Source organism: Pseudonaja textilis, chromosome 1 (assembly GCF_049901715.1).
Source record: "Pseudonaja textilis isolate UNSWEBS1 chromosome 1, rPseTex1.2, whole genome shotgun sequence".
Lineage (NCBI taxonomy): Eukaryota > Metazoa > Chordata > Lepidosauria > Squamata > Elapidae > Pseudonaja > Pseudonaja textilis.
Window position 1 is genome coordinate 4980802 of NC_141990.1, and position 18501 is coordinate 4999302.

The following is an 18501-nucleotide window of genomic DNA, read 5'->3' on the forward strand; positions in this document are numbered from 1 at the left end:
TATTCCTCTCTCTCTCTCTCTGGGCACAACGAGAATATATCTGCTACATGTAACTCCGCACTGGTGACAGGAAGGGCATCCGGCCAGTGAACACTCCGCTCCCATTCGGCTGCCCAGATCCTACCCCGCAAGGGATTATAGGGTTGTTAAAAGGATGAAGATGATTGCAGAAGGCCATGCACGAAAAGCTTTGTGGCTTTACGCAAACACACACACGCGCGTTAGAAATCAGTGAATTCAAAAAACAAAATGGCATGTAAGACGCTTAAAAGGTTTCACAAATGGGGGTTGGACTAGATGACCTTCCGGTGTGCCTTCCAATTCTGTTAATCTGTTATCAAATGAAATATATTTCCTTGTACGCACCTATTTTGCTTTTATACATTTGACGTGTTCCATTGTTAAGCCTTTTGATATTTTCATCTTATGTATATGCCTTTTATATTATGATGATGTTTGGGGTAGGTGTGTGTTGTTATAATCTCTTTGGGAAAGTGGTAGTATATGATAGAGCTTAGAAAGAGGCCCTGATGAGGGGATGCTGCATTCTTTAACGCTAGGGAAAGATGGCACGTGGGCAGCCCAGGTAAGAGGTACGGAGGGCTACGGAGGAGGAGAACGTAACGAAAGGTGGAAATTCTCCCTGGAGACATCCTGGGATTAGCTTGCAACACCTGAGGGTAAATCCAATGAGCTTGAATTTGGGAGGTATTAGGAATATGAGTCACCTAACAGCTATTTGGGTTAGAAATATATAAACCAGGATAAACATTTTAAAACTGTATCTTTAAGAAAATGCAAGAGCATGCAATTGGGTGTGGTTTCTCAAATGGCCATAAGATGGAGCCAGAAACCTGGGTTGTTTAGTCTTAGTCTCAGAAGAGAGTGTGTCTGAGTGAGTATCTCTGTTTCCTTCTGTTGGAAAGTATTGCGTTTCCTCCATTTCTTCTAATTGACTGATATAACTGGATTTAATGTAAGTCTGATACTGAACAGTTTTTTTGACACTGAAATTTGATATTTGGATTATCCCTGGATGAAAACTGACTGATTTACCTGTGAATGACTTTTGGACTGCCTTCTTTTGGACTTTGCTTAACGTTTCTGGAAGTAAAAACCTACATTTACTGTACAGTGTATCTGTGTGCTGTATGTGTATTATTCAAACACTCCTCGCAAATACGTCTCCCTGTATGCGCTCATTCTCCTAACGGGGAATTACCTCAACAGGAGGGAATGAGACTCAAGGAGGAGGAAACTTGGGTGACGAGATGAAACTGTACATAAAAAGCCTGTTTTGAGGTTCTAAAGGTGTGGCTTTTGATTTTCGAACGCACCTGCTGTACTCCTGCTCAGCCAAGAGGAGGTCGGAGAGGCGCAGCTTGCTGCAGTGTTGGTGAGGCTGTATGTTCAGCTCCTTCACGGTCACGCGGCTGCCTCCCCACATCAGGCTGTCGGGGGGGGGGAGGAAAAAAAGAGGGGAGGGTCGGTTTTTTTGCCTCACCTGCCACACACAGGTGCCTTGCAGGAGGGAAAAGGTGAGAGCGGGCGGAAGGTGGAAGGAACCGGGTTGGATTAGGGTGGGGGCGTGGGGCGTTTAGCATGACGACCACCCTGGAAGGCAGGTTCGCCGGAGCCAGGTTGGAGGCATTAAAAGGGAACCTTAAAGGGTCACCTGACAGGTGGGTCGGACAGGGAGCGGAGGCTGGGTTCGTGCCAGGGCCTGCCTTGGCGTCGCAGGCCTTATGGGGACACTTACTTGGTCATGTTCATGTAGGGCCCTGTGGAGAAAGAGAAGGTGGGCTCATCATCCGCCTGAACCACTTCCTTGTCCGCGATGATGGGAAGCGATGCCAGGTAACCGAGCTGCCTCTTGCTGGTGAGAAAAAACTGGAGCGAGGGAGAGGAGGAAGGGTGAGAAAAGAGGGTGAGGAAGGGAGGGGAGAGGAGAGGTGGAATGGGAGGGAAGGGAAGGAAGGCAAAAAAAGGGGAGAAAGAAAGGAAGAGGAGAAGAGGGGGAAAACGGATAAAAGAGGGAGGAAGAGGGGAAGGGAGCAAAGGAAAAAGGGAGGGGAGGAAAAGGGAAGGGAAGGAAAACGGGGAGGAGGGGGAGAGGAAAAGGTAGAGAAGGGAAAGGAGAGGGGAGGGAAATGGAGGAGAAAGGAAAGCAAAAAGAAGGGAGAGAGGGGGAAGGAAGGAGAAAGGGGGAAAAGAGAAAAAGGATAAAAGAGGGAGGGAAGGAAGGAAAGGAAGAATGAACGAATGAAGCAAACAAAAAGGAAGGAGAATGGAGAAAGGTAGGAAGGAGGGTTGAGGGGTGAAAGGAAGGAAAGAAAGGAAAAAAACAGAGGGGAGGAAGGAGAGAGAAAAGGGAGGGATGAGAGAGGGACAGAACATGGAAGATGAGAGAGAAAGAGCGAGAAAGAAAGAAAGAAAGAAGAAGGAAAGAAAGAAAATGAGAGAAGGAAGCCAAGTTAAGGGAGGGAGAGAAGGAAGGAAGGAAAGAAAAGGAAAGGAAGGAGAGAAGGAAGGAAGAATTGAGAAGAACTGGCAACATCCCACGATGCCATCCGATAGCCTCTCTTTGAAGACCTCCAAAACCCAAAAGTGCTGCTTCACATCATGGGGCAGTCTGTTCCACCGCTCTCAATTTCAGAAGATTCTCTTTGAGGGCCACTAAAACCCACTTCCTTGGATTTTTCACACCGTCCTGGGCCCTTCGTGGGACCCCTGACCCTGTGCATGCGTCCTCTTACCTTCCCAAAGCCGAAAGAGAAGATGCTTTGCGATATGCTGCTCGCACGTTTCATGAACCTCCCAAGAGGGCTGTCGGCTCCCCTGAGGCACAAGGGGGAGAACTGTGAGGGGGGGGATTTTGGGAAATGAGATGGAGCAGCAACAAACAAGACCGTTTTGTGTTTCCCTAGCAAAGCTTATTATTTTTTAAAACCGACAAACATATCTATTTCCTACTCATTACTAACCCTACGATATCTTACGCTGTATCTACGCTAACATCTATGTCTAGACCCATTCTAAGATGGACTTCCACTCCCAGAATTCCTCATCCATCATTCTTTAAGATGGGTGGACTTCAACTCCCAGAATCCCCCAGCCAGCCTCCTTTAAGAGGGGTGGACTTCCACTCCCAGAATTCCTCATCCATCATTCTTTAAGATGGGTGGACTTCAACTCCCACAATCCCCAGCCGGCATGCTTTAAGAGGGTGGACTTCCACTCCCAGAATCCCCCAGGCGGCATGCTTTAAGAGGGTGGACTTCCACTCCCAGAATCCCCAGCCGGCATCCTTTAAGAGGGTGGGCTTCCACCCCAGAATCCCCAGCCAACATCCTTTAAGAGGGGTGGACTTCCACTCCCAGAATCCCCAGCCGGCATGCTTTAAGAGGAGGGCTTCACTCCCAGAATCCCCAGCCAGCATCCTTTAAGAGGGTGGACTTCCACTCCCAGAATCCCCATCCAGCATCCTTTAAGAGGGTGGACTTCCACTCCCAGAATCCCCATCCAGCATCCTTTAAGAGGGTGGACTTCCACCCCAGAATCCCCAGCCAGCATCCTTTAAGAGGGTGGACTTCCACTCCCAGAATCCCCCATCCATCGTGCTTTAAGGTGGGTGGACTTCCACTCCCAGGATCCCCCAGCCAGGGATCCTTTAAGATGGGTGGACTTCCACTCCCAGAATCCCCCAGCCAGGATGCTTTAAGAGGGGTGGACTTCCACTCCCAGAATCCCCCAGCCAGCATCCTTTAAGAGGGAGGGCTTCCACTCCCAGCCAGCATCCTTTAGAGGAGGACTTCCACTCGCAGAATTCCCAGCCAGCCTGCTTTAAGAGGGTGGACTTCCACTCCCAGAATTCCTCATCCATCATTCTTTAAGATGGGTGGACTTCCACTCCCAGAATCCCCCAGCCAGCATCCTTTAAGATGAGGGACTTCTACTCCCAGAATTCCCCAGCTGGCTTCCTTTAAGATGGGTGGACTTCCACTCCCAGAATCCCCCAGTGAGCATCCTTTAAGAGGGGTGGGCTTCCACTCCCAGAATCCCCCATCCAGCATCCTTTAAGAAGGGTGGGCTTCCATTCCCAGAATCCCCCAGTCTGCATGAGCATTTGTTGGCATTTTCCCCTGCCAGAGGAGCAGTCTACAGGAAGGCTGAGCCTTGCCTTGGAAATCTTCTTCCCCCAGGACTGCTGGCTTGCTGTGGGATAGCGAAAGCGCAAAGTTCCTTTGACTTACCCTTGAGTAAACCCACCGAACTTGGAAGGGCTGTGGACCAGGGCCCGGGGGGAGTCCACTTTCCTCAATAAATCCAAGGACTGATTCTGCAGGACGACCTGCATGTGAGTGGTGCAGCGCTGGATAAACTCAAGCATCTGAAAAGCAAACCCGCGGCCCAACAGGTCACGCTTGGAAGGTTCTGTACAAAGCCGAAATTAATTTTTCCCAGGGAAAAGCGGGCAGGAGGGAAAGATCCCATTTGAAAACCATGGAAAGGGGGTGGAACGCTCTGTGTGGTGGAATTGTTTTAAAGCAAGGATATCCAAGCTTGGTAACTTTTAAGAGTTGGGGACTTCAACTCCCAGAATTCCCCAGCCAGCATAAACTCAAAATATTTGGCGCACTGCTGATTAGCTAGAGAGTTCGCAGAGCGCCTAAATTATTAATAAAAATTGTCTGTGTCAGGTTTCTTAAAACTAAAAAACAGAATAAAATAGAATAAAGAATGAAATGGGATAGAATAGAAATAAGAATGGAATGGAATAGAATAAAGAATAGAACAGAATAGAATAGCAATTAAGAACAGAACATTTCTGGTTATATTATTAGTATTATTATACCTTTACTATTGCTAATAGTTTGTATGTTGAGATTTATCACAAACATATGTTGGTCATGTTCTATTTTTAAATAATGCTCTTTCAATGCACTGTTATTCAAAAAAGTTTATGAATGAAAACTTATTAAAAAAAAGAATGGAATAATAACAACCTTTATCGACATTGTACATATATACAATGGAATTGATTTTTGCTCCTGCTGATGCTATCCATAACAAAAATGCAATACAACATAAATAATATAGCGAATGGTCTTTAAACAGGTAATTAGGGAGAATGGATGGAATGGAATGGAATGGAATGGAATGGAATGGAATAGAATAGAATAGAAAAGAATAGAATAAGAAAGGAATAGAATAGAATAGAATAGAATGGAATGGAATAGAATAGAAAGGAATAGAATAGGAATAGAATAGAATAGAATAGAATAGAATAGAATAGAATAGAATAGAATAGAATAGAATAGAATATAGAATTCTTTATTGGCCAAGTGTGATTGGACACACAAGGAATTTGTCTTCAGTGCATAAGCTCTCAGTGTGCATAAAAGCTGTAAGTGATAAATCATAATCACAGTCCTCATAAAAATACATTAATCATAAATAGTAAGATACAACACTTAGTGATAGTCATGGGATATTAAGTAAGCAATCAACATAAGTCATACTAGGAAACTAAATAAAACAATATAAACTAAAGATATAAGCAGCAACGTGATAGCCATTAAGTAGAAAAGGAGATAGGAAATAAGAAGGATGAGAAGAAGAATAGTAATGCTGCCTTACTATAAATAGTTTGATAATGTTGAGGGAATTAGTTGTTTAGCAGAGGGATGGCATGGGGGCGGGGGAGCGAAATGGCATAACACGAAAGGAATAAAGGGCTGAGGAGGGAAGAGGAAAACAAGGCTACCCAAATATCCATCTCCCAGTTTCTAACCAATTGGAGGGGTTTTTCAAACCACCATACCCGACTGGGTCTCCATGTTTGCTCACTTCCTTCCAGGTGCCACAAAACGTCACCCACAAGCTTCCCGAGAGCAACATGGCTAAACGCCCGCCACCACACACCTGCGCGCTGCTTTCCTTCCCTGCGGTCACAGCCCAGCTTTGCGGCGTCCTCCCATCCTTGTCGTGGAGTCGCAGGTCCCCGCCTGCGTCCAGCAGTCTGCTAAGGATGACCTGGCTTCCTGAGAAGGCCGCTGCGTGGACAGGGGTGCTCCCGTCGTAACAGCGGCTGAAATGACAATGAAGCGACTGAAACGACATTCTAGACCTAGAAAACCTAGAACTACGCCGCCTTCCGTCCGATCTAAGTATATGGTATATAAAATCATACATTGCAATGACTTACCTGTCAATGAATAGTTCAGCTTCAACCACAACAACACAAGAGCACACAATGGATACAAACTCAAGGTTAACCACACTAAACTTGATTGCAGGAAATACGACTTCAGTAACAGAATGGTCAATGTCTGGAATACTCTACCTGACTCTGGGGTTTCTTCCCCAAACCCCAGCAACTTTAACCTTAGACTGTCTACTATTGACCTCACCCCTTTCTTAAGAGGTCTGCAGCGGGCGTGCATAAGCGCACCAACGTGCCTACCATCCCTGTCCTATTGTTTCTTTTATTTTTCTTATATGTATCCATGTATTCATAACTATGTTTTTTACTTATACCTATTATCTGGACATAAATAAATAAATAGAAATAAAAAGAACAACAGAGCCATGACCTTCACGCCAGGGGTGGGATGCAAATATTTTTACAACCGTGGGCGTGGCTAGGTGGGCGTGCCATGTGACTGGTGGGCGTGGCTTTTTTGTGTCTGCAGCCCCTTACCCCCCCAGCTCCATTTTTTTTGCCTCCTGGGCAAAGCAGTAAGACAGCAAGGAGGATGCCGGAACAGCTGATCATCAGAACAGCTGATCGTCGGGAGGGGAAAAAAAGAAATACCAATTTGGCCCAACCGGTAGCTGTTTTTTTTTACTACTGGTTCAGCTGAACAGTAGCATTTTTTACTTCCAGCTCGCCTGAGCCAGGATGAATCAGTAGAATCCCACCACTGCTTCACGCATGATTTCGCTACTTCCTCTAACTCTCTAAAGCGAATTCTTTTAGAGATAGCCCTCGACTTACGACCACCATCGACCCCCAATATTTCCATTGCTAAGACTCACTGTTACGTGACTTTTATGCTGTATTTTATGACCTTTCTGGCCACGGTTGTTAAGTGAATCACCGCAGTTGTTAAGCTAGAGACATGGTTTTAAAGTGATTCCAGCGTCCCTTTGGACCTTAGTTGACGGGAGGTTGCAAAAGGGGATCATGTGAGCCCGGGATTCTGCAACCGTCATAAATATGAGTCAGTTGCAAAGTGTCTTTATTTGTAAGTTGCGACTTACAAGTGAATAAAAGTAGAAGTAGTAGAAGTAGAAATAGTAGACGTTGAAATAGAAGTAACTGAAATAGAAATAGTACAAATAAAAGTAGTAGTAAAAATAGAGGTAGTAGTAGAAGTAAAAGTAGAAGTAGTAGTAGAAGTAAAAGTAAAAATAACAGTAGAAGTAAAAGTAAAAATAATAGAAGTAAAAGTAGCAGAAGTAGAAGTAGTAGAAGTAGTAGAAGTAAAAGTAAAAATAATAGAAGTAAAAGTAGTAGTAGAAATAAAAGTAAAAATAAAAATAGTAGAAGTAAAATAGTAGTAGAAGTAAAAGTAAAAATAACAGTAGTAATAGTAGTAGAAGTAAAAGCAAAAGTAAAAATAATAAAAGTAAAAGTAGTAGAAATAGAAGTAAAAGTAAAAATAATAGTAGAAGTAAATGTAATAGTAGTAGTAGTAAAGTAAAAATAATAGTAGAAGTAGAAGTAAAAATAGTAGAAGTAAAAGTAAAAGTAAAAATAATAGAAGTAAAAGTAGAAGTAAAAGTAAAAATAAAAATAATAGTAGTAGAAGTAAGAGTAATAGTAGTAGAAGTAAAAGTAAAAATACCAGTAGTAGTAGAAGTAAAAGTAGTAGAAGTAAAAGTAAAAGTAAAAATAATAGAAGTAAAAGTAGTAGAAATAGAAGTAAAAGTAAAAATAATAGAAGTAAAAGTAATAGTAGAAGTAAAAGTAAAAGTAAAAATAACAGTAGTAGTAGAAGTAAAAGTAAAAATAATAGTAGTAGAAGTAAAAGTAATAGTAGTAGAAGTAAAAGTAAAAATAACAGTAGAAGTAGAAGTAAAAGTAGTAGAAGTAAAAGTAAAAATAGAAAAGTAGTAGAAATAGAAGTAAAAGTAAAAATAGTAGAAAAGTAATAGTAGTAGAAGTAAAAGTAAAAATAGCAGTAATAGTAGAAGTAAAAGTAAAAATAATAGAAGTAAAAGTAGAAGTAGAAGTAAGAGTAAAAGTAATAGTAGTAGTAGAGGTAAAAGTAGAAGTAAAAATAAAAATAGTAGTAGTAACAGAAGTCAAAGTAATAGAAGTAAAAGTAGAAGTAAAAATAAAAGTAAAAAACAAAAGCTGGAAGAATCTTCAGAAGGAAGTTAACAAGAATGGGGTAGGGTTTTTTTTATTATGCAGTAGATTTTTAAATGTGATAAGCCACACACAGCCAATCATGTGTGAGTTGGGCAGCCTTATAAATACGTTTAGCAAAACATAATTAATTTTTGAAAATCTGGAGGGGGCGGCCATGAGCGCATCAGCACCTGCTGACTTGTCAGGGCTCCGATCCCGCAGCGGGGACCCCCCCCTTGGGATACTGCAAATTCTCCTTTTGGAGATGCCCCCCCCCCTCTGGTTCCCATGAGCCCCGACGGAGGAGCAAAGAGGGGGTTTTCCTCACGCCTTCCTCAGAACAGCAAAATAGTTTTGTTCAAAAAGAAATCAAATAAACCTAACTTGATCTGAATCCTGCTTCTCGCCCATTTATGCCTCGCACTTACTGGTTTGGGTCCGACCCATAATCCAGGAGGATGTCCACCAGTTTCCCCAGTCCGAGCAAGGCGGCGGTGAAGAGCGGAGTTTGTCCTAAGGAGTTGACCGACTGGGTGGAGATTCCTACAGAACGAGGAGAGGGAAAACTTCGACTTATTTATTTTATTTGTTCATTAAAGGTTCTGCTTCCCGTCTTCTTTACAAAGGGAGACGGGCATCTCCGAGTCTTGCTAGGGAAATGCAGAATATTTATTTTATTTATTTATTTTATTTTATTTATTTGTCAATTGTTTACGAGATAATAAGTAAAAGTGTATACATAATTATGAATACATGAAATGAGTACATATAAGAAAAATAAAAGAAAAATAAAAGAGTTGGGAGGGACCTTGAAGGTCCTCTAGTCCGACCCCAATTAAGCAGGAAAACCTGTACCCTTTCATCAAGATTTTCTAATAAACCTTTGGTCTTCGTCTCTCCATAACCCACTAGCCACCCAGCCATTCATGTCTCTCCCGGATGGGAATACCAAGGGAAGTATACAGGTTATTCCCTGACTTACGGCAACTTGTTTAGTGACCAAAGTTCTGAAAGATCCCACAAAAAATGTATTTAGGATCCAGACTTGTATTTAGGATCCAGCCAGCATCCCTCTCCCATGGTCGCATAATTTCATTTGGAGTGCTCAGCATCTAAGGCCATCCTGCGCTCATGGGAACATGATTTATTATGCGTCTGATGTATTTTTTTTTACCCTCTTATACATCTGATCCAGTTTGATCCAGCTCTGGGGTTAAGGAACCAAGCTAGAAAGCCAAGACCGTGAGTTCCAGTTCCGTCTTAGGCATGGAAGCCAGCTAGGGGCCTTTGGGCCAATCATCAGGAGACTGTGAGTTCTAGTCCTTAATTTAGTTTTTAGTTCAGTTTAGTTTTTAGTTTAATTTAGCTTTTAGTTCAGTTTAGTTTCATTTTTACTTTAGTGTTTAGTTTAGTTTTTAGTTTAGTTCATTGTCATTGCACCTCGTACCATGAAATCAAACACCATCTTCAGTGCACATCATGGCTATGAAAATAAACACAAACACACATCCTTCACATTCTGCACATAGAATGGAAAACCCCTGATATTGCATTAATATTGCCATACACAGTAGAATTCGACAGAGTTGCTGCCCTGGGATAGAAGCTGTTTTTCAGCCTATTTGTCCTTGTTTTTTATTATTATCCTGTACTGTCTGCCAGATGGTAATAGTTCAAAAAAAAAAAAGGGCGTGCCCAGGGTGAGATGGATCTTTGAGAATGTTTTGAACTTTCTTAAGGCAGCAGGAGCTCTAAAGCTCTCCCAAAGAGGGGAGAGGGCAACCCAGGATCCTCTGGGCAATGGCATTAACCCTCTGGAGGGCTGTCCTATCTGCCTCGGTGCAAATGGCAAACCATACAGAGGTGCAGGAAGTTAAAATACTCTCTATGGTGCAGCGGTAGAAGGTCACCAGCAGTTTTCCATCCAGTTGTTGTTTTCTGAGAAGCCTCAGGTAGTCTAATCTCTGCTGGGCCCTTTTGACCAGGGCTGCAATGTGAGCACCCCAGGTCAGGTCCTCTTTTAGGGTAACACCCAGAAACTTAAAACTGGCCACTTGCTCCCCTCAGTCTCCCCATTGATAAGCAAGGGCTGGATGTCCGATCAGTTCCTTCCATAGTCCACTGTAAGCTCCCTGGTCTTATTGGTGTTGAGGACCAAGTTATTGTCTCCACACCACGAAAGCAACCGTTGGTCCACTTCATCTCAGTAGGCAGACTCATCTACCCACCCTGGAGATGAGATCTCTCTTATGAGTTACAAAGAAAAGGAATTGAAAAGTCAACTACAATAGCCAAGACACCTTGGATAGTTGTCTTCTGGAGCGTGTCTGTGACAGGGTGAATAATTTAATAAATAAAACAAATAGATTGAAGCCCCCAGGAATGGAAATAAGCTAATCTGCATCCTTTCCAATGAACTAAGCCAAACAATAGGAGGAAAGCAATCAAGAAACCAGGCCCAAAATTAGGAATTAGAAATATAGCTTACCGGTAGTTGGTCAGAATTGGCATTTCACAAGGGAGAAATAATAAATTTGCTATAATTTATTATTAAAATAATAAATTACAGCCGAACACTTTGCAAGAACAACAAAGAACACAAATCTAACCCTACTCGAAGCTCAGCATTCTGTGAATACAACATGCTGGGCTGAATTTATTTCCATCCTGCAATTTATTATTGTTTATAAATAACTCAAGAATATACCCAACACAACAACCCTGTGAGGTGGGTTGGGCTGAGGAGGAGGAACTGGCCCCCGAGTAACCCAATAGGCTTTCATGCCTAAGGAGGGACTAACAACTCAGTCTCCTAGTGATTGGGCCAAAATTATCCAGCTGTCTTTCATGTCTAAGGCAGAATTAGAACTCAGTCTCCCTAGTGATTGGCCCAAAGTCACCCAGTTGCGTTTCATGTCTAGGAGGGATTAGAACTCACAGACTCCTGGTGATTGGCTCAGTTACCCAGCTGACCTTAAAACCAATCTGCTGCTGATTGGCTCAAAATCATCAAACAGCTTTCATGGGGAAGGAGGGACTAGAAGTATTGTATCTCCTGGTGATGGTCCAATCAGCTCATTACACAGACAAACCAGGAGTAAAACTTACAGTACAAAGTCCCGGTGATTGGCCCAAAGTTACTCAAGAGACTCAGACAAGAATCACCGAGGTAAATAGATTACCCATTAGTTACAACATAGAGTTTAAGTGACTCTCCATCATTTAACTCATTAAAAATGGGTGGGGTGGAGAACAAACCACTCAGACTGCGTCCTCTCCCTCCAGCCTCCCCGTAAAGAGAAAGCGGAACGGTCATCAAAGGCAGGCGGCAGCCACACGAAGTAGCACCGCCTGCCGGCTTCGCGCTCAGGAGAGAACACTACGCCTCCTCCTCGTGGTTTGCTCAGCCGATCACTTTCGAGTGCATTTCTCTAGTTGGATACTATAGAAATGATCCCTGAAAGTATAGTCTTAACGGATTCTCACGCGCTTCCACGACCTCACCCTCAAACACCGCTCTTCAGGTCATAGCGACCGCCTCCCTAACCACAAATATGGATTCGCTGTCTTCGTTCCCTCCACAGCCAGGAATGAACTTCGATCGCGATTAATTTATTTACGAAAATAGTTTTTTTCCAGAGCGTATATTTTAAGCCAAACGAGGGAACCCATAAGCCCCCTGGTTTTCGATTTGCATCGGGGAATGGGACAACCAATCACACTTCACTTAGTTTTTTTTTTAAAAAACTGGGAAGGCTTAAAGATACAGGGACCGGAAGAGGCGGGTCCTGCAAGCATCAATCTCTTGAAACTAGCGCTGCGTTAACTATTTCACTGCCGAAGAGCTGCTGGTGACAAGATAATTTCTTTCAAATTTGACTGCAGTTTGAGTTGCTAAATGTTCACGTGTTTTTTGGAATAAATGCTCCTTAACTTGTGACCCAGGGCTGCAAACCGCTTCCAACCACTGGAAAGAGGGAAGAACGTGGTACAATTTCGATCTAAGTTGTGTTAATTTTTTTTAAATCTATCATTTTCTTTTATATTGTAAGAATTGTTGGATAGTGAGATGGGCTGTGTTTGTACATTTAATAAGTAAATCGATGTGTATCTTATGATTGCAAAGCCAACTGTTTTTGCAAACATACTACATTTTAATTCCTAAACTGCTTAAAACCCTCACCGGATTTGATCTTCAACATCATGGATTGTAAATAGTGTGTAGCTTAATGTGCTAATTGTGGCTTCTTCAAATCAGAATAACAGAGTTGGAAGGGACCTTGTAGGTCATCTAGTCCAACCCCCCCGCCCAGCAGGAGACCCTACATCATTTCAAACAGATGGCAGTCCAGTCAAAGCTTCTAGTGATGAAACTCCCACAACTTCTGAAGGGAACTATTCTACTGTCAGAAAATTTCTCCTTATTTCCAAGTTGAATTATCTCCATGTTCAGTTTCCACCCATTATTCCTTGTGTGGGTCGTTGGGGGCTTTGGAAAATAGCTTGACCCCTTCCTCCTCTCTGTGGCAGCCCCTCAAATATTGGAGCACTGCTATCCTGTCTCCCCTGGTCCTTCTCTTCTCTAGACCAGCCATGCCCAGTTCCTGCATCCATTCTTCATATGTTTCAGACCCCTAAAATAATCTTTGTTGCTCCTCTCTGCACTTTTTCTAGAGTCTCAACATCTTTTTTTATACTGTGGTGACCAAAACTGGATGCAGTACTCTAGGTGTGGCCTTACTAAGGCTTTATAGAGTGGTATTAGTACCTCACTTGATCTTGATTGTATCCCTCTGTTAATGCAATTTAGGATTGCATTGGCTTTTTTCGCTGCCGCTGCACACCGTTGGCTCATATTTAATTGGTTGTCCAATAAGACTCCAAAAAAGGTGCAGAGATTTTTTTTTTAAGGACACCATATTACTTCCACATCACGACCATTCGCTAATATACAGCTGCCCATCTACCACAGTTTGTCAATCTCCACAACTTTAAGACATGTGGCCTTCAATTCCCAGAATTCCCCAGCCAGCGAGGACTGAAGTCTATACATCTTAAGAGTGATGTTGCCTTGATTGCGAAAATGGAGCTAGCGACCCTATGGAATCGGACTCCTGATGAATTAATGCATAGGTCTGCGCAGGTTTCTTGCAGCAAAAAAATAATAATCAAGAATCTTGTAGCACTTTCTCCAGCTAACAAATACCACAAGTAGACCTCAACTTACAACCATTTTGTTAAGGGACCATTTGAAATTACAACAGCACTAGAATTGCATTTGCACAACAATGGGAAAGTGACGAGATCCCCACAGATGAAAATTGGATTTAAAAAATATTAGAACGTGCAGAAATGGATGGATTATATAACCTAAAACCAAGGAAAAGGGAGAAACTGAATATTTTTCTAACATGGGATTCATTTTATCAGTGGTTTAGCAACAAAAACAGAAGTTAGAAACATGGAAATATGGGGAGAACTACTGCTATAAAGAAGGGTTGTTAAAATAGATATGCTGCTATGATTATTACTATTATACACAAAAAACGAGTGTACACAGCCGAGATAACTATGCTGCGTTTCATATCACAAATCACTAGTCGAACACTTCCCAAGCTGATTTATTATTATTATTATTATATTATTATTGCAAAGTTAATGTAATGAATATTATTGTAAACATTATGGTTATTATTTCTTAAAATGATTTGCACCCAGACAACAGTTTACTTAGAAATGGAAGTTTTATATGCAATAAAATAAACTTGTGGGGGGGGGGGATTACAACAGCACTTAACAATATGACTTGTGACCGTTTTTCACCCTTACGGCCATTGCAGCGTCCCCATGGTCACAGGATCAAAATTCTTGGCAAGGGGCTTGTATTTATGGTGGTTGCACTTTCCCAGGTTTACATAATCAACTTTTGTGACCTTCTGACCAGCAAAATGGATGGGGAAGCCAGATTCACTTAACAACAGGGTTACTAACTTAACAACGGCAGTGATTCCCTTAAAAACTGCTGCAGGAAAGGTCATTAAATGGGGAAAAAACTCACTTAACTGTCTTGCTTAGCTACAGAAATTTTGGACTCAATTGTGGTCATAGTCAAGGACTACCAGTATTAAAAGGCAGGGCCCTTTCTGTTGGACTAAACCAGCTGCTAGATAAGGGGTATCAAACTCAAAGCCTTCAGGCTGCATACAGCCTGCGGGGTGCTTAAATCCGGCCCGCAGGGTCGGCCTGGAAATATCAAAGGAACAGCCCGTGGTGCCTCTGACGACTAAAATGTGTGCGCTCCCACCACGCCTCATTTTCACCCACCATGGCCTCCTGCCACAGTGTGAAACCGGGCTGAAAAATGAGCCCAAAACAAGCCAAAAAGAAGCCGGAAAATGGGTCAAAAATGGGCTGAAAAACAGGTCCAAAACAAGCCAAAAAAACCCAAAAAAGCAAGTAAAAATGGGTTGAAAAATGGCCCCAAAACAAACCAAAAAGTGGGCCCAAAACAAACCAAAAAGTGGGCCCAAAACAGGCCGAAAATGGCCAAAAAACTTGGCCAAAAAGCCAAAAAATGGGTCATAAACTGGCTCAAAATAGGTTGAAAAACAGGCCCAAAATGGGTTGAAAACAGTGAAAAAGCGGCCAAAAAAGGGTCAAAAATGGGTTGAAAAACGGGCCCAAAACAGGACAAAAATGGGCTCAAAACAAAGGACAAAAATAGGCCAAAAATGACCAAAAAACAGGCCAAAAAGAAGCCAAAAAACCAGGTCAAAACGGGTAGAAAAATGGGCCCAAAACAGACGAAAATGGGCCCAAAATGGCTGAAAAACATACTCAAAACGGGGCAAAAAATGGGCAGAAAATGGCTGAAAAGCAGAATTCTTGGACACTCCTGTGCTAGATAGAGTAAATAAAAACAAGGTATTGTTTTTTTTAAAAAAAAGGAATGACAAACACCACACAATTCTTCAAGCACCCAAGAAAATAAAAAACAAACTTTCTCTCACTTCACTATGATTAAAAAATGGGTTGTGGAAGCAAGCAAACCACTCAGACTGCGTCCTCTCCCTCCAGCCTCCCCGTAAAGAGAAGGTGGAACGGTCATCAAAGGCAGATGGCAGCCACACGAAGTAGCACCGCCTGCCGGCTTCATGCTCAGGAGAGAACACTACACCTCCTCCTGGTGGTTTGCTCAGCCGATCACTTTCGAGTGCATTTCTCTAGTTGGATACTATAGAAATGATCCCTGAAAGTATAGTCTTAACAGATCATATCTCACCTCCACAGCCAGAACCACAACCACTGCTCTCCAAGTCACAGCGACCGCTTCCCTAACCACAAATTCTGCTTTCAAGGCCTTCATTTCCTCCACAGCCCGGAATAAATTTGGAATTTTGTGAAAAATCCTCAGAGCAATATGGTTGCCACATTTGCATCAGGGAACAGACAGCTTTCAAACAGAGACTATATAATAGTGGTTGGTTAGGGTTTTGCCAGACACGAAATACCCATTTTTAATAAGCCCCTGTGATGTCCTTCAATTTGCATCAGGGAACAGGACAGCTGCTTGATATAAAGAACCAATATGATGGATGTCAAACACTGTGTGTAGGTGATTTGAATCTGTTGCTGACCTGTACTGTGAATGTGTGAAGGGCACATCAGACCTTAATGAAGCTGTGGACTTCAACTCCCAGAACTCAGTCAGCATCCTGGGGCCAAGGAATTCTGGGAGTGGAAGTTCCAATATCTTCAAAGTTGCAGAGGTTCAAAATCTCCTACGAAACTTTGCTTCCACTGAATGAATGCACTGGTCTGTGCGGATTTACACAATAAAATAAAAGAATTGCTTGAAAGAGAAAAGGAACGATGATCCTCATAGAAAATTCTTTAGAAATGTAAATTCTTAAATCTTTCTTAGTCCTGGACCGTGAATTAAATTCTTAAATCATTTTAAGAATTCTTAAAATTCTTAAGACCTGGACAATGAATATGGGATTGAGGTACCCATTAGCAGAACCTGGAAGGACAGGTAAGTTTCTCGGGCTTCGTGGACTTCAACTCCCAGAATCCTCTAAGTCAGCATACCAGATATGGAAGTCCTGACGTCTTAAAAATTGCAGAGGTTAAAAATATCCCGTTGAAAAAGTGAGTTTCTCCTGAAGGATTACACAGGTCTGTGCAGGTTTAATACAATAAAATGACTCCATACTCCCTCGTGGGGTGGAGTCTGAGCAACTGAATGGAGCTAGCAGTGTGTTTAATGGCCGGATGCCCTTCCTGTCCCAATGCCGAGTTTTGTTCAGCAGATAACATTCTCATTGTGGCCAGAGAAGTACTGCAATAGGATCAAACTGACAGCAACCCGATTGTGAGGCGAGAGCGCCACCTCACCATTTTTAGCACTTAAGAAGCCACGGTAATCTGCGCAGAGAAGCCAAGGAACTCTTGCAACCACTTGATTTCATTCAGAACAAGGGAACTCGAAGAGCGTGGGAACGCCGCTTACGCAGAATAACCCTGCGCAAGAATACTAACTACAAAACATTCTCCTTTCGTTTCACTAAGCAAAGAAAATGGGTGGGGTGGAGAACAAACCACTCAGACTGCGTTCTCTCCCTCCAACCTCCCCGTAAAGAGAAAGCGGAACGGTCATCAAAGGCAGGCGGCAGCCACACGAAGTAGCACCGCCTGCCGGCTTCGCGCTCAGGAGAGAACACTACGCCTCCTCCTCGTGGTTTGCTCAGCCGATCACTTTCGAGTGCATTTCTCTAGTTGGATACTATAGAAATGATCCCTGAAAGTATAGTCTTAACGAATTTTACTGCGCTTCCATGACCTCACCCTCAGCCACCGCTCTTCAGGTCATAGCGACCGCCTCCCTAACCACAAATACGGCCTCGTGGTCTTCGTTCCCTCCACAGCCAGGAATAAACTTCGATCACGATTAATTTATTTACGAAAATACTTTTTCCAGAGCGTATATTTTAGGCCAAACAAGGGAACCCATAAGCCCGCTGGATTTAGATTTGATTTGCATCGGGAAACCGGGACAACCAATCAGGTTCCACCTAGAGGTGGAGCTTCGTTGCTCGCTTCATTCCGCCCATGTGCGCGTCTATTGCAACGAACGCCTCGAAATTGTATAGCTATTTGCAAAGTTTTGCACTCAAACGGGCCGAATTTGGTGCAATTCGGATTTGCATTGGGATCAGGGAAGCCAACCTTTCCTAACATCTTTTATTGCACCTGGATTCACACAAAATTCATACTTCTGATCTCAGTTGGGTAACTATCCCCACATATTAAAAAGGAAAAAAATATAGCAAAGTATAGCATCACAAATTATAGTTGGACGCTATCGACATTTCGCCACCCTTCGTTCACACGTTTGATCGCCCCTGGGGTGCATCCTAGATGAACCGACGACGCGTGTGTAAACCTCGGCCCAGGACGGTGCCCGTTTTACAAGTCTGCGGATTATTCCACGTCCTTAAAAACAATCCTCCTGTACGCTTTTTTCTTCTACCCGTCCAACGTAACTCGGGATCACACGCGTGCAAAATGCAAATAAAATGAAATGAAATGAAAAATGCTCCAGCAAAGATTCTATTTGGGGCCCCGGGCAAAGGCGGAGGATAGGAGGGCAGGAGGGTGCATCCAGCACCGGATTTGGCAGGTGGGAAAGGGGAAACGACGCACTCGTGCAAAATGTTTGCACCGGCCCCGAATCAAGCCCGAGCCGAAAAGCTCTGCCGAAATCCCACTTTGCAATTTTGCAGCGCAAAAGCGTGCAAGCTCCGCGTGCAAGGCCCTCTTCGCTTGCACGAGCCCGGGATGGGAGGGGGAGCAACAACGAGGCACCCGTATCTAAAAGTGCATTGCACGCATCTTTTGCTAGACAAAACGCCTTTGGAAGAAACAGACCCGTGTTTGCAACACGAAAGCAAAAGAAACAGCGCCGAGACACACCCGCCTCTCCCGCTCACACCCACCCTCGAATTACCTTTCTTCAGCAGCTTCTTCACTTTGACGTAGTTGCCTTGCTTGACGTAGTCATGCAGACGAGCCTCGGGGCTCTCGAGTTTCACCGTCCCGAGTTTGACCGGGCAGGGAACGGGAAGGGTATGGGCCAT

At 43.3% G+C, this 18501-nt stretch overlaps 1 protein-coding gene and 3 non-coding genes across 4 annotated transcripts in view; all 4 read right to left on the reverse strand.

The window, feature by feature from the left end:
• The window catches only part of TEX14 (testis expressed 14, intercellular bridge forming factor), an 82696-nt gene extending 64195 nt beyond the window's left edge, over positions 1-18501 (reverse strand). Inside the window, exons 1-7 of the mRNA XM_087923399.1 lie at positions 18372-18501; positions 8791-8905; positions 5926-6091; positions 4254-4390; positions 2757-2838; positions 1760-1890; positions 1338-1451 (exon numbers count right to left, since the gene is read on the reverse strand). Of these exons, the coding sequence (XP_087779525.1) occupies positions 1338-1451; positions 1760-1890; positions 2757-2838; positions 4254-4390; positions 5926-6091; positions 8791-8905; positions 18372-18501 (875 nt within the window). The remainder of the gene's footprint in view (positions 1-1337; positions 1452-1759; positions 1891-2756; positions 2839-4253; positions 4391-5925; positions 6092-8790; positions 8906-18371) is intronic.
• On the reverse strand, positions 11619-11835 carry LOC113442624 (small nucleolar RNA U3). The gene has a single exon (XR_003375005.1). It is a non-coding gene; the product is annotated as a small nucleolar RNA U3 (small nucleolar RNA).
• On the reverse strand, positions 15411-15627 carry LOC113454206 (small nucleolar RNA U3). The gene has a single exon (XR_003376376.2). It is a non-coding gene; the product is annotated as a small nucleolar RNA U3 (small nucleolar RNA).
• LOC113442626 (small nucleolar RNA U3) lies at positions 16962-17178 on the reverse strand. Its single transcript, XR_003375006.2, has one exon. It is a non-coding gene; the product is annotated as a small nucleolar RNA U3 (small nucleolar RNA).